This window comes from Phocoena phocoena, chromosome 3, assembly GCF_963924675.1.
Source record: "Phocoena phocoena chromosome 3, mPhoPho1.1, whole genome shotgun sequence".
Lineage (NCBI taxonomy): Eukaryota > Metazoa > Chordata > Mammalia > Artiodactyla > Phocoenidae > Phocoena > Phocoena phocoena.
Genome location: NC_089221.1, coordinates 59,752,707 through 59,775,288, shown reverse-complemented (window position 1 = coordinate 59,775,288; position 22,582 = coordinate 59,752,707). Strand labels below are relative to the sequence as shown.

Sequence of the window (22,582 nt, the reverse complement as noted above, 5' to 3'; positions counted from 1 at the left end):
TCTTTAAATCTGGAACTACTTGATTGTAGTCTGGGATTAGGGTATTTTAGTCATCTCTCAAAAACAGGGTCTTAGTCCTAGATTGATCAACTGTTGGAAGAGGGAAAAATAATACTCTGTTCTTGGGAGTGGTCATTGTAATGTTCTTACCATTAGGGAGGGCCATTATTAAAGATTAGGTCTAGATCAAATATTGTGATGTAACTATACTGAAGTTTTTTTAAAATTTAGAACTAGTTTACCAACCTACTAGTAAATATGCCAGGAATAGGAATGGGGGGTATGGAGCGAAGACTAAAACAGGAGTAAAACTTCCAGATATTCTAAGATGAGAAGAAAGGCAATTAAAGTAATTTGAAGATTAGAGCAGAGGAGAAATTTTTGAATTAGAAAACATCTTCCTTAGTTAAAGACTTTTAAGAGTTCTAGATCACAGTGAAAGGAATGTTTCCTCAATCTTTTGTGAACAAACTTCTCATCTACCTCTATATAAGTTTTCTTCTGTTAAATTCTATACCATCTTTTAAAAATTATATTTCTAGAGACAAAAGGAGAGATTTTATGACAATAAAATACGTATTTGCATGTAACAACAGAGCCCCAAAATACATGAAGCAAAAACTGACCAAAGAGACAAGTCAATAGTAATAGTTTGAGACTTCAATAACCAACTTTCAATAATGAATCGAACAAGTAGGATAAAGATCGACAAGACAATAAAATATTAGAATAGTCTAAATAAACAGACCTAGTAGACATTCACAGAACACTCCACCTAACAATAGAAAAATGTATATTCTTCTCAATTGTTCATGGAATATTCTTTATTATAGACCTTATGCTTGGCCACAAAACAGGCTTTAATTAGTTTAAAAGGACAAATCAAGCAAAGTATGTCCTCCAACCACAGTGGAATGAAATTGGCAATTAATAACAGAAATTTGGGAAATTCAGAAATATGTAGAAATTAACACACTCATAAATAACCAGTGGATCAAAGACAAAAATCACCAAGGACATTAGAAAATACTGTGAGGTGAATGAAAGCAGAAACACAAGATGCCACAACTTATGGGCTGCCACAGTACTTAGAGGGAAATTTGTAGGTGAAACACATTTATTATAAAGAAGAAAGAGAATTGAAAAACAATATAGAGAATCAATGAAACTTTAAGTTGATTCTTTGAAAAACAAAGTTGACAAACTGTTAACTAAACTGATCAAGAAAAAAGGGGAGAAGACTCAACTTACTAAAATCAGGAATGAAAGGGAGGACATTACTGCTGCCCTTACAGGAATAAAAAAGGTTATAGGGGGATGCTGTGAACAGCTGTATGCCAACAAATTAGATAACTTAGATGAAATGGACAAAAGTCCTACAAAGACACCAACTATTGAAACTATGTCGAGAAGACCTACAAAATCCAAATAGACCAATAATAAGTAAAGAGACACAATTAGTAAAAAAAACTTCCCACAAAGAAAAGCCCAGGCTCCAGTGACTTCACTGGTAAATTTTACCAAACCTTTTAAGAAAAATTAATACCAGTTCTTCACAAATTCTTCCAAAAAGTAGAATAGGGGGAGCACTTCCTAACTAATCATTCTCTGAGGCCAGTTTTGCCTTGATAACCAGTATCTCTTAATGAAACCCACAGTTAACATCACTTTTAATGGTGGAAGACTGAATGCTTTCCCCCTAAGATCAGGAACAAGATAACCTTGTTCCTAACTATTGTTCAACCTTGCCACTTCTGTTCAACAATGTATTAGAGATTCTACCTGGACAGCTGGGCAGGAAAAATAAATAAAAAGCATCCAGATTCAAAAGGGAGAATTAAAACTTTCTCTGTTTGAAGATGCCGTTATCTTACATAGAGAAAATCATAAGGAATCCACTAGAAACCTATTAGGACTAATAAATTAAGACTGCAGGATATAAGATCAGTATACAAAAAGTCAATTGTATTGTATTGGCCAAAAGGTTCATTCAGTTTTTTCTGTAAGATGGCTCTAGTAGCACTTAGTCGGCTTTAACGTCATTCAAAACAATTTTGTTAGATTGTATGTGACAGCAGGCATATCAGCGTGCATTTTAAAAAAGATTTATCAAAATTGGTGAAATTTTGCGTAGTCATTTTAATATTAAAGATGGAAGAAAAACAATGTTTTCAGCATTTTATGCTGTATGTCAAGAAAGGTAAAAATGCAGCTGAAACCCAAAAAATGATTTGTGCAGTGTATGGAGAAGGTGCTGTGACTGATCGAACACATCAGAAGTGGTTTGTGAAGTTTTGTGCTGGAGATTTCTCTCTGGACAATGCTCCATGGTAGGGTAGACCAGTTGAAGTTGATAGCGATCAAACTGAGACATTAATTGAGAACAGTCAACGTTATACCACATGGGTAATAGCCGACATACTGAAAATATCCAAATCAAGTGTTGAAAATCATTTGCACCAGCTTGGTTATGTGAATCGCTTTGATGTTTGGGTTCCACATAAGTTAAGAAAAAAAAAGACTTCTTGAACGTATTTCCACATGTGATTCTCTACTTAAATGTAATGAAAACAGTCCGTTTTTAAAACAAATTGTGATGGTGATGAAAAGTGGATACTGTACAATAATATGGAACGGAAGAGATTGTGGGGCAAGTGAAATGAACCACCACCAACCACACCGTGGGGCAAGTGAAATGAACCACCACCAACCACACCAAAGGCTGGTCTTCATCCAAAGAATGTGATGTTGTGTATATGGTGGGATTGGAAGGGAGTCCTCTATTATGATCTCCTTTTGGACAACCAAACGATTAATTCCAAGTACTGCTCCCAATTAGACCAGCTGAAAGCAGCACTCGATGAAAAGCATCCGGAATTAGGCAACAGAAAATGCATACTCTTCCATTGGGATAACTCCAAGACTGCACATTTCTTTGATGACCAGGCAACAACTGTTACGGCTTGGGTGAGAAGTTCTGATTCATCCGCCATATTCACCAGACATTGCACCTTCGGATTTCCATTTATTTTGGTCTTTACAAAATTCTCTTAATGGAAAAAATTTCAGTCCCCTGGAAGCTATAAAAGGCACCTGGAACAATTCTTTGCTCGAAAAGATAAAGTTTTGGGAAGATGGACTTAAGAAGTTGCTTGAAAAATGGCAGAAGGTAGTGGAACAAAAGGGTGCATATGTTCTTCAGTAAAGTTCATGGTAAAAGTGAAAAATGTGTCTTTTATTTTTACTTAAAAACTGAAGGCACTTTTTGGCCAACCCAGTATTTTTTATACACTAGAAATGAAGAATATGAAGATAAAGTTAAGGAAACAGTTTTGTTTATAACAGCATCAAAAAGGATTAAATACCTAGGAATAAATTTAACAAAAGAAGCACAAACCTTATATTATGAAGACCACAAAACATTATTGAAAAAATTAAAGAAGACCTAAATAGATGGAAAGATTTGCCCTGTTCATGGATCAGATGACTTAATATTGTTAAAAATTCAGTATTCCCCAAATTGACCTGTAGATTCAATCCAGTCTTTACCAGAATCCTAGGTAGGATTTTCGCACAAGTGGACAAGCTAATCCTAAAGTTCACATGGAAATACAAATGACCCAGAGTAGCTTCAACAGTCTTGAAAAAACAAAGTAGGAGGACTCACACTTTCAATTTCATAACTTACTACAAAAGCAACAGTAAAGTATAGTTCTGGCATAAGGAAAGATATATAGAACAGTGGAATAGAATTGAGAGTCTAGAAATAGACCCTCACATTTATAGTAAGATAAATATGACTTTTCACAGGAGTGCCAAGACAACTCAGGAAAAAAGTCTTCTCAACAAATGGTGTTAGGCAGCTGGATATCCATATTTAAGGAATGAAGTTGAGCCCCTACTTCACACAAACACAAAAATTAACTCAAAATGGATCAAAAACCTAATTAAAAGAGCTAGCACCATAAAACCTTAGAAGAAATATAGGAGTTAATCACCTTGAGCAAGGCAAAGTTTTCTTGATCTTTAGCAAAATTTTAAACTTTTGTGCTTTAAGGAAACTATCAAAAAGTGAAAAGATAACCTACAAAATGGGAGAAAACATTTGCCAATCATTTATCTGGTAAGGGATTTGTATTTAAAATACATAAAGAACTCTTACAAATCTATAATAGACAAATATCTCAGTTCAAAAATGGGCAAAGCATCTCAATAGACATTTTTCCAAAGAAGATATACAAATGGCCAGTGAGCACCTGAAAAGTTCCTCAACTTATTAGCCGTCAGGAAAATGCAAATCAAAACCACAGTGAGACACCACTTCACACCTATTAGGCTGGCTGTAATCGGAAAGAAATACCATAACAAGGTGTAGCTTCTTTGGAAAACAGTCTGGCAATTCCTCAACATATTATACATGGTGTCACCATTGGACCTAGCAGTTCTACTCCTAGGTATATATTCAGGAGAAATGAAAACATACATCCATATAAAAACTTGTACATGGATGTTCATTGCAGTATTATTCATAACAGTCAAAAAGTGGAAATAACCCAAACATCCATCCACTAACGAATAGATAAACAAAATGGAACATTTTTTAGCCATATGAAGGAATAACATACTTGACATGTGCTGTAACATGGATGAACCTTGAAAATATTATGCTAAGTGAAAGAAGCCAGTCACAGAAGACCACTCATTGTTACTTTATATGAAATATTCAGAGGCAAATGGTAGGGCAGAAACTGTATGAGTGGTTTCCTAGGACTGGGCAGTAGGGTTGGGGGAAATGGGAAGTGACTCCTAATGTATGTGGGATTTGAGGGGATGGTTCATAAAAATGTCCTAAAGTTTGATTGTGATGATGCTTGTACACTCTGTGAATATACTGAGAATCATTTAATTGTATGTGTTAAATGAGTGAATTTTATGCTGTGAAAATTATATCTCAGTAAAGCTGGTATTTATAAAAAGACTAGGGAATTCCCTGGCAGACCAGTGGTTAGGACTCTTGCTTTCACTGCCGAGGGCCTGGGTTCAATCCCTGGTCAGGGAACTAAGATCCCATAAGCTGTGTGGTGCCGCTAAATAAATAAATAATAAATAAATAAATAAAATGTACACTTTAAATTTTTTAAAAAGTGTAAATAAATTCACTGACTTAGTGCTGTTCAATTTTTTGGCCTCTACTTTTTCTTGGGGGGAGGGGGGCGCACCATGCAGCTTGTAGAATCTTAGTTCCATGACAAGGCATTGAACCTGGGCCCTCAGCAATGAAAGCACAGAGTCCTAACCACTGGACTGCCAGGGAACTCCCTGGCCTCTACTTCAGATTAAATCAATCTAAAGTCAGAAATTTCCTACCCCTAAACCCTTATTTCTAATGATTAATTGTATTAATTACATGTCAAAGATGGCTACTTGCATGGATTTTTTTATATCTATTATATTTTCCAGTTGTTCCCATTTAACTATATTTTTAACCATATTTTCTAACCAGTTTTTTAACTTGTATTCCTGTTTTGTAAATAATATACAAGAGCATATTGTCATCTACTATATAAAATAATGACAGTAAATATTAACTAATCTGTCAAATCAAGGTATACTCTTGATGAAACTCATTGAGAGGCAATTTAGTGTTAATGGAACATGCATTACTCTATGAAACATGATTATCATCTTGTCCTTTTCTCCCACATAGTCTGTGTACAGATGCTCATACATTAATTGTCTAAATGAAGTTGGACCAGCCACAGATCACTTTTCATTGTCTTTCAGCTCACAGATTTTTCATGTGAGAATATTTTAAATTTAGTTTTTTAGCCAACTGTATCTTACTTTGTTAGAATAATCATATCTATAATAGACCAGTAGTCCCAAATCAGTTGATTGTTGACCTTAGTACGATTAATAGCATGGTCATAGTCTTAAGCCATGTTTCTTCTTTATCATAGTAGACAGGTGAGAGATTTAAACAAAGTTGCCATCCTGTATGTCCAGAAGGACACAGTCATTTGGAATATTTCAGGTGGGGAAATGAAAAAATCCTCACCACAGAAACTCAGGATTCCCCCTTAGGTTGCCTACTATTTAAATTAGTGTTTGGGAGTTGTAATGAAATGAAAGGATTACAAATCTCTTGGCTTCTGTCAGTATTTGTTTTTATTTTTGACATGTTGATGTTAGCTTCTGGGTTCCTTGATTTTCTGAATGTTACCACCTTTAAAAGAGTTTTGAACTGTATAATGTCAGTTCAACTAAAAGAACTATAGATTTGAATGATAATTTTAAGAGCTTAAGTACTTAAAAATCTAGATTTATAGATTATTTTGTAATATCTTTCATCTCTGCCCTTCATAAGCATGGTTACATTCACATACTTTGAACTTCCTTTTGCTACAGTGTATCATTTTCCCAGAAGAAACTAAGGCATGCCACCTTGTCTCTTTAAGATCTTCTTTCCCTTGTGATCAGCTGAGACATTTAGATGAGTATACTCATCTAAAATTATTGAGTACTTTGGGGTTTTGCTTAAGTTTTTGCATCAAGATTAATGTAGTTCTACAAGATAAGGTATAAGAGACTTAGAGCAAAAATCAAAGTAACCAGTACTTAGAGGAGCCCAGTGGATGACAAAATAAGATGAGGTTTTGTCTTCATGACCTTCATTTCCTAACAGATGTAACATGAGAGAAATTTATTTCAGAGACCTTACTATGTTTGAGACACTTACTTTCAACTGTTTGAAAGTTTAAAAATCTGTTACATAACCCTTGTATCATTCTGAAAAGGATTTGAGGGTGACAGCTTCTGAAAGTAGTTAAGTGCAGCTGAAGAGGTACATTTCTAAAAGTTTTTTCAACGACGTTTTATGTTGGTCTTTCATCTTGTACTGACTGTATATAAATTAGCAAACAGCATGGAGGACCCATTATTACAATGGCACACATCCTCATACATAGGACACAGATGACTTTAAGTTTCTAAGTTGATTATTTTAAAAAATCGTAGTTTGTAATAAAACATCAGTCTTGGTAAGAATGGTAGAAAATAGTGATAGGAAAGATCTTCAGAAAATACCAGAAAAAGAAAATAGGTTTTAAAACAACTTTACTGAGATATAATTAACACGCCGTAAACTACATATATTTAAAGTGTACAGTTTGGTAAGTTTTGATATTATCATGAAGCTGTCACCACAATCAAGACCATTATTATGTCCATCACCCTCAAAAGTTTCTTCCATCCCTTTTGTCTTCCCTTCCTCCCTCCATTCTCAAACAACCACTGATTTTTCTGTCACTATAGATTAGTTTGCATTTTCTAGAATTTAATGTAAATGAACTCAGTGTTTTTGCCTGATCTCTTTCTTAGTTTGAGATTTCTCGTTGTTGTTGTACGTATCAGTATTTAATTTCTTTTCATTGCTGAGTAATGTTCCCTTGTATAGATAACAACCACAGTTTCTTCAACCCATTTGTCTATTGGTGGACATTTGGGTTGTTTACAGTTTGGGGCTGTTATAAATAATGTTGCTGTGAACATTCACATACAAGTTTTTTTTAGGTACATATACTTTATTTCTTTGGGCTAAATACCCAGAGGTGGAATGGTTGAATCATATGGTAGGTATGTATTTAACCTTTTAAAAATCTTCCAAGCTGCATTTCACCAGTCATATTTATGAGAGTTCAAGTTCATCCAAACCCCCACTAACACTTGACGTGGTCAGTCTTTTAAAATTTTAGTCTTCTAATAGATGTGTAGTGGTACTCACTGTAGTTTTAATTTGCTTTTCCCTAGTAACTAATAGTATTGAGCATCTTTTCATCTGCTTATTTGCCATCCTGATCTCTTCTTTAGTGAAATGTGTGTTCAATTCTTTGGTTCAGTTTTTAATTGGGTTATATGTTTCCTTATTGTTGAGTTTGAGATTACTATATTTTGCATATTATAATACAGAATATGCCTATATTAATATATAGATAGATAAAGGATATGTCCTTTATCATACATACTCTGTGCAAAGGTTTTCTCCCAGTCTGTGGCTTGTCTTTTCATTCTTTTTTTAAAAAATTTTAAAATAGATATTACATGTATTTAAGGTGTCCAATATGATGATTTGGTGTACATGATGAAATGATTACTGCAGTCAAGCTAATTAATGTATCTCTTCACAGTTACCATTATTTTATTAACTGTAGGTTAGCTCTCTAGACTGACTTATCCTACATAACTGTAACTCTCCTTCTTTTAACAATGCCTTCAAGAGCAGAAATTTTAAATTTTGATGAAGTTTAGTTTGTCAGCTTTTATGGATTGTGCCTTTGCTGTCATATCTACATATGAGTTTTTAAAGTTTAAAGTATCATTATTTCATTTAAAGAGTTCTATTGAAAAGGTTTCTTATTAACTATAGTATAAGATATTATGCTCTCTTATTTGCATCTTATGAGTTTTAAGATTTTTCATTTAATTCAAAGACTTACTTTGAATTAAAATTATAATATGTAAACATAAGAACTGTTTAATGTGTGCATTGGTCCCCAAATTATATTTGGACATTACTTTATTCATTTTCGCAGTTTCTTTTCAGATATTTTTTAAATTCAGGATTTCTCAAAATGTAAGGTAGTTCTTGCCATAATTCGGTCTCACTCTAGGCTGTCTCGAGTGTTATTATTAAAGTAGTATTCCACCTACCAGTTTCTTCACTGCGTGCAGCATAGCAAATAGATTTCCGGAAACGGAATGCAGCAGAAAGGACTTGAGAGTACATATGCTGTCACAGGCCTCTTTGCTCATAGAGATGGATGCAAATTTTAAAATGTTGGCCAACAGGAAGGAACTTACAGTTTGAAAGTCTGCTCTGATGTGATAGTTTTCTAAAAATTTTCTAATTTTAAGTTGTGCTGAGGAATGATTTCTTTGTTAAAAAGATTTTTAGTGAATAATTTTTTTTTTTTCAGTATTTCCACATGTAACACCAAAAGGAATTAATGGTATAGACTTTAAAGGGGAGGCGATAACTTTTAAAGCAACTACTGCTGGAATCCTTGCTACACTTTCTCATTGTATTGAACTAATGGTAAAACGTGAAGACAGCTGGCAAAAGAGACTGGATAAGGTAAGATTTGTTTTTCTTCTTTGTAAAAAATAGTCAGATTTTGTTTGTTTATATACTGACCGAACATTTAAACCAAACTAACTTCTTAGGGAAAAATCTATTGGATTGAGAGAAGTAGCAGGTGGTACTATTCCTCTGAAACTCTGTGAGCATCTTAAACTCATTTTTCTAATGAGATTCACCAGTTATGTATTTGGTTACTGTACAATACGCATTCTTCATTGGATTTTAACATAAAAGTTTTTGTAATGGTAATAGTAATGCTTTGGAATAGAAGTAATGAACCATTTGACATTTCCTAGCTTTATTGTGTAATACATGAAACTGTACTTAAGTTATATGAACTACTAAAAACACCAATTTATAAAGTTAAATATTAACTTATTGCATTCATGGCCATGTATGTTTTCCAAGGTCATTGTGGTATCCTTTAACACACATTTTGTTATTCCTTGAACATTTGCCTTATGTTCACCTTTCCCACCTTTGTTTAAACTGCAGTACTGATAATAATAATATGAATCTTTAGTTGCAAGTGTGAAGTAGAATTTGGCTCAGTGAATTTGTTTAGTAGGAAAACGTTTGTTTATAGTTTAACGTCAATAAAATCTTAGAACCAAAGCATACCTTAGAGAATTTTGTTCTAGTCCAGTGCCATCATTTTATAGAAGCAGCAGCTGAGGCCCACAGACTTGTCTAGAGGTGTTAAGCAGCAGAATAAGAAGAATTTTACTCTTCTATATTTCAGCTCTGGATATCAGGGCAGACATCAGTCAGAATCTTATCATTCATTAGTGAGTCATATTGCTTGTGGTATTTGGAGGTCTTATCAATGTGAACAGAACACTAAGGAAAGCAATGTCATCATTGATGTAATAGCAGAATGGCTACAGGATTTAAACAGCACGGTATGTTTAAGAAGGTCCCCATGTTTAAAGAAAAGAGAATTGGTCAGAATTCTTACGTGCATGTGAGAGTAAGCCAGGTTGACTAGCAATATGTATTCTTTTAAAACAAGCAATGAAAATGTCCATTTAAGGTACACGCAGATACTTCATTATTGTTTTGGAGTAGAACTGTTACATTGTCATAGATTTGAATTTTGGATCAAATTCAATTTTTAGAAGATTCTCTGTTCACACAAAAAATAACACTGAGAAAACAGGACAATCCCTTAAATCCATTAGACTAATGGTTCAGGAGAATCATTCAACTTATCCATATTAGCTTATTCAAAACTTTTTGGCAACTTTCTCTTAAGCTCCCCTCTCTTCAGTCTACTTATCCTTCACTAAAGGATCATCATCTCTAGTCATATGCTCTAACCACACTGCCTTAAAAAATTCATTAAAAACAAGACATGGCTTCCCCATCTTTTTGTCAATCAAATTTCTTATTTGAAAGGGATGTGTACTTGCAGTTGTCTTCAATGTTGGTAATCTTATCCATTCTCTTTCTTTATTGGGTAGCAACAAGTAGACTATACCAAAGGATCTGTGAAAAAACAGTTTTGTTAGACCACATTTAACCAAATAACACTCACAAAAGATGGTAGTATTAATTGAAATCTGCAAATGGCTGTAATTTGTAATCCTTTTACAGGTCTATCTGATGTCAAATCTTATTCACCTTTTCCACCATAATTTTTTTCTCAAGGTTGATATAGGCTCCTAGTTACATTTTACAGGAAATGTAAGTCCGTGTGTGCATACACAGTATATACATATATATTCAATGTGTGTGTATACATGTGTGTATATATACATATGTGTGTATACATATGTGTATGTGCATACATACATGTATATATACACATGCTGTGAAGATTAGGAAGTTCTTGAATAGAGAGAGTTGTTTATCAACAAACATGTCTTTTAGGTAATTCATGTAATTGAGGAGGAAAATACAGTGTTAACAACATGGTTTACTTGAAATTGTTGTTTTATTCAAGAAGTATTTATATGCTTGTTGTGTGCTAGACTCTAAGCTAGAAATGAGAAAACAGTAGTGTACAGGAAATCATTTTTCAAGGAGCTAAAAACCTAATGAGAGTGATTAAGTAGGTGATAGGTGATATAATAATAGCTATTTAATAGCTGTTTGTGTACCTTTTATGTAGATTTCTAATATATGTTTATGTATATAATAGATATACACATACAATAGATGTGTATAACATACATACAAATCTCTAATAGTTCTCTGATTTTATGTTTAATAGCTCTTATGTACATTTCTAATGTCATTTCCATTGTTCTTACAGCTAAATGACTGAATATTCTTAGTTACCTATAAAAATAATTCCTTCTTTTCTTGAAGAAGTGTACTTAATTTTTAGCCAGTCGTGTCCAGGAAGACCAAAAATTCTAAGATTAAACAAATTTTAGTTGTTAAGAATGTTAAAAAGAAAAAAATTATTCATTGAAGATGTTTCCTTATATTAGTGGATTTACAAGTGTGTAATTTCACGTTTTTTCTCTTTCCTTGAAATCATTTTAATATTATTGCTGTGTTGTGTGTTTTTGTTTTGTTCATTTTTTTAAATTAAGGTTTAACATATATACAGTGAAGTATACCAATCTTAAGTGTACTGCTTGACGAGTGTTATACACATGTATACTCCCCTGTAACCACCACTCAAATCAAGATGTAGAACTTTTATAGCACCTCAGAAGGTTTCTTCATGCCCCTTCCTAGTCCGTGCCGTACCAGTACCTCAAGAAGTGACCACAGTTTTAACTTATACAGTCATAGATTAGTTTTGCCTGTTCTTGAACAGCATGTAAATGGAATCATACAAAATATACTCGTGTGTCTGGCTCGCTCCTCCACCCCCTCAACACTGACTGTGAAGTTCATTCATCTTGTAACTTTTAGTGGTAGTTTATTATTTTTTATTGTTGTATAGTATTATTGCTGTATGCTGTTCATTGTGTGATGAATTTTCATTGTACGACTTCAATTTGTTTTTTCCTTTTTCCTGCTGATGGACATTTAACTTTTTATATTTTGGCTGTTGTGAATAAAGCTGCTGTGAGCATTCTTGTACGTATCTTTTGGTGGATATATGCACTCTTTTCTCTTGGGCACATACCAAGCAGTAAAATTATTGATTCACGAGGTATATGCTTAGCTTTAGTGGGTAGAGGCAAACAATTTTCCAAAGTGGTTATATCAGTTTATATTCCCACCAGCAGTAGATGAGAATTCCAGTTGCTCTTCACCCTTGACAACACTTGGTATTGTCATTTTTTTTTGTGGGTGATTTTTTGTGTTTTTAAATTTTAGCCATTCTGATGGGTCTGTAGTCCTGTTTTCTCTTCAGTACACAAAAATCAGTTAGTCTTTGGGCCTACTGAACTAATTCATTGATTTGCACTAGCTTAATTCAGATAGGGTTTTTAGAAGTAGTTAAGCTCTGGGTGAGTTCGGTGTGGACTTTAATTTAGCCCTTTAAATATTTGAGGTGAGGGAATAAAGGCATTAGGTTCTTTATAAGCTTGTAGGGCTTTAATATCACATTTGACTCATTGTAGTCCATTGTTGTAAAAAAAAAAGTTTGAGGTTGGTGTCAAGGCCAACCTTTTTACATTTTGTCCTTGGATCTTTGTGCAAACTCTTAGAGCCATAGAACCTGTCTATAAAAGGAGAAGGTTAAAGTAGAAATCTAAGCTCTTTTTCAGCTCTAAAATAATTTTAACCAGCAGTTGGAAAGTATAAGAAAGGTATCTTTCTTTAGAATATCTTTTTGCATTTATTGATTCTACCAATAATTGAGTTATTTTCTTCCTGGCATCCATTACTTGACTTTTTGTCTGTAACAAAATTAATTTAGCTCCTACTGGGGGAAACAAACACGTGAATATATATTGTAGGCATTTCTCTGGTACTAATTTATCCTTTTTTTTTTTTGAAGTGTAGACACTTTGGTAGTTACTCAATCCATTTAAATATATAACCTACCTATAAGGTGATCTTAGTGGTATTTTAAATGGTAGCTTGTATGTGATATATGGCCCAGAAAAAAGTGTTTTCTTGGGCAGAAGAATACTCATTTTTCACAGAAGTGGAGTTATTTTGGGGCCAAGTTATAAAATTTTGATGAAATGTAGAGAAAATCCCACTTGACATGATAAATTTTTCACTTGCTTTTTTTTTTAAATAGGAAAGTGAGAAGAGAAGAAGAATAGAGGAAGCATACAAAAATGCCATGACAGAACTTAAGAAAAAATCTCACTTTGGAGGACCAGATTATGAGGTATGAAGTTATGTTTTTGGTCTTAGAGAAACATGTAGCAGATTTATATATATATATATATATATATATATATATATATATATATATATATATCACAAAAGTGATTAATTTTTACATAATACTTTACTTTTAAATGTTTTGAATATTTCATAATGTATATATGATAGGCTTACCCTGAAACAGAATTTTTTCTTTTTCACCTACAAAGCTTTAAAGGGCTTTAAAAGACTTATTACTAGGCCTGTCTACTTTATAGGACAAGTTTTTGTCTCCCCTGTTAGGGTGATACTTACTGATATTACATTCTAATTCTTTTTTTCTTTAATTTTATTATTTGAAATCTATAGATGGTTTATTTTATTTTATTCTTTGGCCACTCTATGAGTCATGCGGGATCTTAGTTCCCTGACCAGGCATTGAACCAGTTACCCCTACATTGGGAATGCGGAGTCTTAACCACTGGACCACCAGGAAAGTCCCTAACTCTTTTTTTTTTTTTTTTTAAAAAAAAAAAGCAACCTACAGAGGAACAACCTGAGAACTTTACAGGTGAAAGATTTTAGGCTGTGCTGTATACTGTGAGGTCTTCTCCATAGCAAAGCATGAACTGTTCAAATTGCCATGCCTTTATGTTTGGAAAATGTCTGAAATCAGCTTCTTTTCCCTGTTGGTTATTTGTTAAGCAGTTAGTAAAATCTGCCTCTCCATATACAAACACATACAGGAGTGGCAAGGAGTATCGTTGACATAGAAGAAGAATGGTAAAAAAGTTAGACTGTATTTAAGAAAGCAGAAGAAAAATTTCCTGCCATTTTTATTCTAGAAAGGAAAAAATAAGATCTGCTATTGACAATATATTTTTTTTTTTTTTGCTGTACGCGGGCCTCTCACTGTTGTGGCCTCTCCCGTTGCGGAGCACAGGCTCCGGACGCGCAGGCTCAGCGGCCATGGCTCACGGGCCCAGCCGCTCCGCGGCATGTGGGATCTTCCTGGACCGGGGCATGAACCCGTGTCCCCTGCATCGGCAGGCGGACTCTCAACCACTGCGCCACCAGGGAAGCCCTATTGACAATATTTTTTACGTTGGAATTGATTTCCAACTGTGAAAATCCATAGTATGAGACTTGAGCGGTAATTTTATTTTATTTATTTTTAAAATGTATTTATTTTTAATAGATCTTTATTGGAGTATAATTGCTTCACAATACTGTGTTAGTTTCTGTTGTACAACAAAGTGAATCAGCCATATGCATACATATGTTCCCATATCCCCTCCCTCCCATCCTCCCTATTGCACCCCTCTAGGTCATCGCAGAGCACCAAGCTGATCTCCCTGTGCTATGCTGCTGCTTCCTGCTAGCTAACTATTTTACATTCGGTAGTGTATATATGTTGATGCTACTCTCACTTCTCCCCATCTTCCCCCTCCCACCCCATGTCCTCAAGTCCATTCTCTATGTATACATCTTTATTCCTGCCCTGAAACTAGGTTCATCAGTACCCTTTTTTTTTTTTTTTACATTCCATATATGTGCATTAGAATACGGTATTTGTTTTTCTCTTTCTGACTTACTTCACTCTGTATGACAGACTCTAGGTCCATCCACCTAACTACAAATAACTCAATTTCTTTCCTTTTTATGGCTGAGTAATATTCCATTGTATATATATGCCACATCTTCTTTATCCATTAACCTGTCAATGGACATTTAGGTTGGTTCCATGTCCTGGCTATTGTAAACAGTGCTGCAGTGAATATTGTGGCACATGTCTCTTTTGGAATTATGGTTTTCTCAGGGGATATGCCCAGTAGTGGGATTGCGGAGTCATATGGTAGTTCTATTTTTAGTTTTTTAAGGAACCTCCATACTGTTTTCAATAGTTGTATCAATTTACATTCCCACCAACAGCGCAGGAGGGTTCCCTTTTCACCACACCCTTTCCAGCATTCTTTGTTTCTAGATTTTTTGATATTAGCCATTCTGACTGGTGTGAGGTGATACCTCATTGTAGTTTTGATTTGCATTTCTCTAATAATTAGTGATGTTGAGCATCTTTTCATATGCCCCTTGGCCATCTGTATGTCTTCCTTGGTGAAATGTCTATTTAGGTCTTCCGCCCAGTTGTTAATTGGGTTGTTTGTTTATTTTCATATTGAGCTCCATGAACTGTTTGTATGTTTTGGAGATTAATCCTTTGTTGTTTCATTTGCAAATATTTTCTCCCATTCTGAGGGTTGTCTTTTTGTCCTGTTTATGGTTTCCTTTGCTGGGCAAAACTTTGAAGTTTAATTAAGTCCCATTTGTTTATTTTTATTTTATTTACTCGAGGAGGTGGGTCAAGAAAGATCTTGCTGTGGTTTATGTTAAAGCGTGTTTTTCCTGTGTTTTCCTCTAAGAGTTTTATAGTGTCTGGTTTTACATTTAGGTCTTTAATCCATTTGGAGTTTATTTTTATGTATGGTGTTAGGTAGTGTTTTAATTTCATTCTTTTACATGTAGCTGTCCAGTTTTCCCAGCACCACGTATTGAAGAGGCTATCCTTTCTCCATTGTATGTTCTTACCTCCCTGGTCATAAATTAGGTGACCATATGTGCATGGGTTTATCTCTGGGCATTCTATCCTGTACCATTGATCTATATTTCTGTTTCTGTGCCAGTACCATGTTGTCTTGATTACTGTAGCTTTGTGGTATAGTTTGATGTAGGGGAGCCTGATTCCTCCAGCTCTGTTTTTCTTTCTCAAGATTGCTTTGGATATTTGGGGTCTTTAGTGTTTCCATACAAATTGTAAAATTTTTTGTTCTAATTTTGTGAAGAATGCCATTGGTAGTTTGATAGGGATTGCATTGAATCTGTAGATTGCTTTGGGTCATATAGTCATTTTCACAGTATTGATTCTTCCAATCCAAGAACATGATATATTTCTCTCTGTTTATGTCATCTTTGATTTCTTTCATCAGTGTTTTATAGTTTTCTGAGTACAAGTCTTTCACCTCCTTAGGCAGATTTATTCCTAGGTATTTTATTCTTTTGGGGGGGATGGTAAATGGGATTCTTTCCCTAATTTCTCTTTCTGATTTTTCATTGTTGGTGTATAGGAATGCCAGGAATTTCTGTGCATTAATTTTGTATCCTGCAACCTTACCAAATTCATTGATTAGTTCTAGTAGTTTTCTGGTGGCATCTTTAGGATTATCTATGTATAGTATCATGTCATCTGCAAACAGTGGCAGGTTTACTTCTTCTTTTCCAATTTGTATTCCTTTTCTTTCTTTTTCTTCTCTGATTGCCATGGTGGGACTTCCAAAACTATGTTGAATAAGAGTGGCGAGAATGGACATCCTTGTCTCGTTCCTGATCTTAGAGGAAATGCTTTCAGTTTTTCACCACTGAGTATGATGCTTGCTGTGGGTTTGTCATATATGGCCTTTATTATGTTGAGGTAGGTTCCCTCTGTGCCCATTTTCTGGAGAGTTTTTATCCTAAATGGGTGTTGAATTTTGTCAAAAGCTTTTTCTGCATCTACTGAGATGATCATATGGTTTTTATTCCTTAATTTGTTAATATGGTGTATCACACTGATTGATTTGCATATATTGAAGAATCCTTGCATCCCTGGGATAAATCCCACTTGATCATGGTATATGATCCTTTTAATGTGTTGTTGGATTCTGTTTGCTAGTATTTTGTTGAGGATTTCTGCATCTGTGTTCATCCGCGATATTGGTCTATAATTTTCTTTTTTTGTGATATCTTTTTCTGTTTTTGGTATCATTGTGATGGTGGCTTCGTAGAATGGATTTGGGAGTGTTTCTCCCTCTGCAATTTTGGGGAAGAGTTTGAGAAGGTTCAGTCTTAGCTATTCTCTAAATGTTTGATAGAATTCACCTGTGAAGCCATCTGGTCCTGGGCTTTTGTTTGTTGGAAGATTTTTAATTATGGTTTAAATTTCATTACTTGTGATAGGTCTGTTTATATTTTCTGATTCCTCCTGGTTTAGTCTTGGAAAATTGTACTTTTCCACGAATTTGTCCATTTCTTTGTGGTTGTCTATTTTATTGACATATACTTGTTTATAGTAGTCTCTTATAATCCTCTGTATTTCTGTGGTGTCAGTTGTGATTTCTTCTTTTTAATTTCTAATTTTATTGATTTGTGTCCTCTCCCTTTTTTTCTTGATGAGTCTGGCTAAGGATATGTCAATTTTGTTTATCTTCTCGAAGAACCAGCTTTTAGTTTTATTGATCTTTGCTATTGTTTTCTTCATTTCTATTTCATTTATTTCTGCTCTGATTTCTTTCCTTCTACTGACTGAGTTTTCTTTGTTCTTCTTTCTCTGGTTGTCTTACGTGTAGGGTTAGATTGTTTATTTGAGATTGTTCTTGTTTCTTGAGGCAAGATTGAATTGCTGTAAACTTCCCTCTTAGAACTGATTTTGCTGCATCCCATAGTTTTTGGATTGTCGTGTTTTCGTTGTCATTTGTTTCTAGGTATTTTTTTAATTTCTTCTTTGATTTCTTCAGTTATCTCTTGGTTATGCAGTAGCACACTGTTTAGCCTCCATGTATTTGTGTTTTTTGCAGGTTTTTTTCCCTGTAATTGATTTCCAGTCTCATAGCGTTGTGGTCAGAAAAGATGCTTGATATGATTTCAGTTTTCTTACATTTTCTGAGGCTTGATTTGTGACCCAAGATGTGTTCTGTCCTGGAAAATGTTCTGTGTGCACTTAAGAAGAAAGTGTATTCTGCCACTTTTGGGTGGAATATTCTATACATATCAATTAAATCTATCTAGTGTATTGTGTCATTTAAAGCTTGTGCTTCCTTATTTATTTTCTGTTTGGATGATCTGTCCATTGGTGTAAGTGATGTGTTAAAGTCCCCTACTATGATTGTGTTACTGTCGATTTCTCCTTTCATGGTTGTTAGCGTTTGCCTTATGTATTGAGGTGCTCCTATGTTGGGTGCATAAACATTTATAATTGTTATATCTTCTTCTTGGATTGATCCCTTGATCATTATGTAGTGTCCTTCTTTGTCTCTTGTAATAGTCTTTATTTTAAAGTCTATTTTATTGGATATGAGTATTGCTACTCCATCTTTCTTTTTATTTCCATTTTCATGGAATATCATTTTCCATCCCCTCACTTTCAGTCTGTATGTGTCCCTAGGTCTGAAAATGGGTCTCTTGTAGACAGCATATATATGGGGCTTGTTTTTGTATCCATTCAGCAAGTTTGTGTCTTTTGGTTGAGGCATTTAATCTGTTTACATTCAGGGTTGTTACTGAATATATATGTTCCTGTTAGCATTTTCTCAATTGTTTTGGGTTTGTTTTTGTGTATCTTTTTCTTCTCTTGTGTTTCCTGCCTTTAGCATTTGTTGTAAAGCTGGTTTGGTGGTGCTGAATTCTCTTAGCTTTTGCTTGTCTGAAAAGCTCTTGATTTCTGCCTTGAATCTGAATGAGATCCTTGCTGGGTAGAGTAATTTTGGCTGTAGGTTTTTCTCTTTCATCACTGTATGTGTATCCTGCCACTCCCCTCTGGCCTGTGGAGTTTCTGCTGAAAAATCAGCTGTGTTATTTTTTGTTTTCCCCTTTTTGCTTTTAATATTTTTTCTTTGAATTTAATTTTTGTTAGTTTGATTAATATGTGTCCTGGTGTGTTTTTCCTAGGGTTTATCCTGTATGGGACTCTCTGTGCTTCTTGGACTTGGGTGACTATTTCCTTTCCCACATTAGGGACATTTTCGACTATAATCTCCTCAAATGTTTTCTCAGCCTCTTTCTTTTTCTCTTCTTCTTCTGCGACCCCTATAATTTGAATGTTGGTACGTTTAGTGTTATCCCAGAGGTCTCTGAGATTGTCTTCAATTCTTTTCATTCCTGTTTTCTTCATTCTGCTCCTTGGCAGTTATTTCCACCATTTTGTCTTCCAGCTCACTATTCGTTTCTGTGCCTCCATTATTCTGTTACTGATGCCTTCTAGTGTATTTTTCATTTCAGTTATTGTGTTGTTCATCTCTGTTTGTTTGTTCTTTAGTTTTTCTAGTTCTTTGTTAAACATTTTTTGTGTTTTCTCAATCTGTACCTCCATTCTATTTCTGAGATTCTATATCATCTTTACTATCATTACCCTGAATTCTTTTCCAGATAGATTGCCTATTTCCTCTTCATTTATTTGGTCTTGTAGTTTTTTACCTTGCTCCTTCTCATGTGACTTATTTTTTTTGCCGTCTCTTTTTTTGTGTGTGTGTGAGTGGGATTGTGTTCCTGTCTTACTGGTTGTTTGGCCTGAGGCTTCCAACCCTGGAGTTTGTAAGCTGTTGGGTGGAGCTGGGTCTTTGTGCTGAGATGAGTACCTCCGTGAGACCTCACTCTGATGAATATTCCCTGTGGTCTGAAGTTCTCTGTTAGTCCAGTGGTTCCAACTCGGAGCTCCCGCCCTAGGACCTTTGGCCTGACCCCCAGCTCGTGAACCAAGATCCCGCAAGGCACGTTGGATGGCAAAAAAATAAAAGAGAGAGAGAACAATAACAAAGTAAAAAATAAAATTAGGAAACTAACAGATACATTAGAAAGGATATGAAAATAAAAATATAGGGCTTCCGTGGTGGCGCAGTGGTTGAGATGCCTGCCGATGCAGGGGACATGGGTTCATGCCTCGGTCCGGGAAGATCCCACATGCTGCGGAGCGGCTGGGCCCATGAGCCATGGCCGCTGAGCCTGCGCGTCTGGAGCCTGTGCTCCACAACAGGAGAGGCCACGACAGTGAGAGGCCCGCGTACTGCAAAAAAAAAAAAAAAAAAAAAATATAGATGAATCAACAACCAGAAGGTACCATAGTACCACAGTAGTAAAAAAGAGGGGGAGGGAAAAGAGAAAACAAAAAAAGAGAAAAAAAAACGGGGAAAAGGCCTTGGCTGTGGAGGGCGGGGCCTAAGCAAGGGTGAGGTTTGGGTGGTGGGCAGTACCTATGCTCAGGACCCACAGAGTTGGAAAAGGCCCTGGGGGCTGTGGGGGAGGGTGTGTGTGGCTTAGGCTTAAGGAACAGAAGGGACCCAGGCGTGCCCCCCACCCCTGGTCTCAGAGGGCAGGGGACCTCACCTGGGAGTCCAGCAGACTTCCTGGGCTCAAGTCGGCAGGGAAAACACCCTCCTTCTCTCCTGTTCCTCCTGTCCTAGAGGGCCCCTTCCACCTGCCTCTCCTGTTCTACCCTCAGCCTCCTTCCTATGACCCCAGGACCAATGCGGACAGGGGAAGGGGGTGTCCTTGGAGGGCAGGGGACCAGCCTGGGATCTCAGCAGACTCCCCAGGCCCAGGTGGGTGGGACAAACACCCTCTGATGAGCGGTAATATTTTTAAATTGCTAAGCTGTTACCTCATTCCTTCTGGAATGTACAAAAATTACATAATTAGCTATCGTCTGGGATTTTAGAAGTCTAGATTACTGAAATATTAGCTGTTACAATTTTAACTTTTATTCTGAAGCTGAGCAAAGTCTTTTGCTATTTTAGGTTTATTTTGGGGAGGACTATCAGCTTTTAAAAATTACCCTATTTTTTTCATATTATAAATAAAATAGATGTACATTATAGGAAGATTATAGAAAATACAAATAAGCCTATCTTTTTAATTTAACAATATGTGGTACCCATTTATCTCCTACGAGCAATATGTAAGTACTGTATAATTTTATATTTGTTTATCCCCACTTTGGTCAACACAGATTATATTTCAGGGGAGAGACCAGGGTGGAGAAAGGAGGGTCCTTGTGCTAGGGTTATGTGTTTATTAGTTTTTTAAAAAATTGCTTGATCGATGTGATTTAGGCTTTCTTTTAAAAATGTTTATTGGTCATTTGTATTTCTTCTTTAATGACTCTCGTACACATCCCTTCACGTTTTTATTATTAGAATTTGGGTGTTTTCCCCCTATTGATTTAGAAGATGGGCAGGATTGACTTTATTTCTCAATTATTTTCTTCTTTTTATAGTTTTAAAAAAATCTTTTTAATTGTTCATTTTGTCATATAAAAGTTTTATACTTTCTTGTAATTAACTCACAGTCTTTTGGTACACTTATCTCTACATTTTTTTTCATGTTTTAAAAAGCATTCTCTTGTCAACCTAAAGAGGTAAACTGAGACATGCTCAAATTACCAGAAATTGAGTTTATTTCAGAACAGCAGAGGAATTACAATTCGGGGAATGCATGCAGTACCAAGTTACAGGCAGTTTTGTTGAGGGTTTGGGGCAGGTTGTATTTATGGGCAAGGAGTACAGACAAGGAGAGTCTAGCCAGAGTCCAAGCAGTAAGTTCTTTGGCTTGAAGATGGGGAGAGATACTTGGTAGATGGTCATTGGTCAGGAGATAAGGCTCAGTCTTCTGATTATCTGGCATTTATGGGAAATCCTTCTCTCAGTTCTTAAATTCTGTTCTTCAGAGGGTGCATGCATAAAATTCTCCATTTCAATCTTTTGGCCACACTCTGAAGCGTGTGGGATCTTAATTCTCCAACCAGGGATCGAACCCGTGCCCCTTGCATTGGTAGCAATGTGTCTTAACCACTGGACTGACAGGGAAGTCCCATCTGGTTCCATTTTAGATCGAAATCCTTTCACACTCTACTTCAAATAATCTTCTGTATTTTCTGTTCTTTTTTTTTTTAATGGTCTCTCCTAAATATATTAATATATCTGAATTTTTAAAAATTATGGTGTAGGGCTTCCCTGGTGGCGCAGTGGTTGAGAGTCTGCCTGCTGATGCAGGGGACACGGGTTCATGCCCTGGTCCAGGAGGATCCCACATGCCGCGGAGCGGCTGGGCCCGTGAGCCATGGCCGCTGAGCCTGTGCGTCCGGAGCCTGTGCTCCGCAATGGGAGAGGCCACAGCAGTGAGTGCCACTACAAAAAAAAAAAAAAAAAAAAAATTATGGTGTAATGGAGGAATCTATATTTTATTCCAGTGGCATTTGTTGAATAAACCATCTTTTTCCCAGCCATTTGAAATGCATCTCCCTCTTTCTCTTTTAATGAAGAAAATAGTTAAGGGCACTTCAGTTCTTTTTTCACCATCTTCCTGTTGATGAAAAATTAACAAAGAAATGGAAAATATATTCTAGTCTTATTGAGAATTACAAGCTAGGAACAGCATCTCAGAAAGCTCTGAGAACTGTTCCATCCATTAGAA

General features: G+C 35.5%; 1 protein-coding gene across 4 annotated transcripts in view; it reads left to right on the top strand.

Moving 5' to 3' along the window:
- The window catches only part of CERT1 (ceramide transporter 1), a 125,670-nt gene that overhangs the window by 63,871 nt on the left and 39,217 nt on the right, over positions 1-22,582 (top strand). For all 4 annotated transcript variants that reach the window (XM_065873448.1, XM_065873447.1, XM_065873446.1 and 1 more), the window contains 2 exons: positions 8,976-9,133; positions 13,299-13,391. In XM_065873448.1, coding sequence (XP_065729520.1) covers positions 8,976-9,133; positions 13,299-13,391 — 251 coding nt within the window. The remainder of the gene's footprint in view (positions 1-8,975; positions 9,134-13,298; positions 13,392-22,582) is intronic.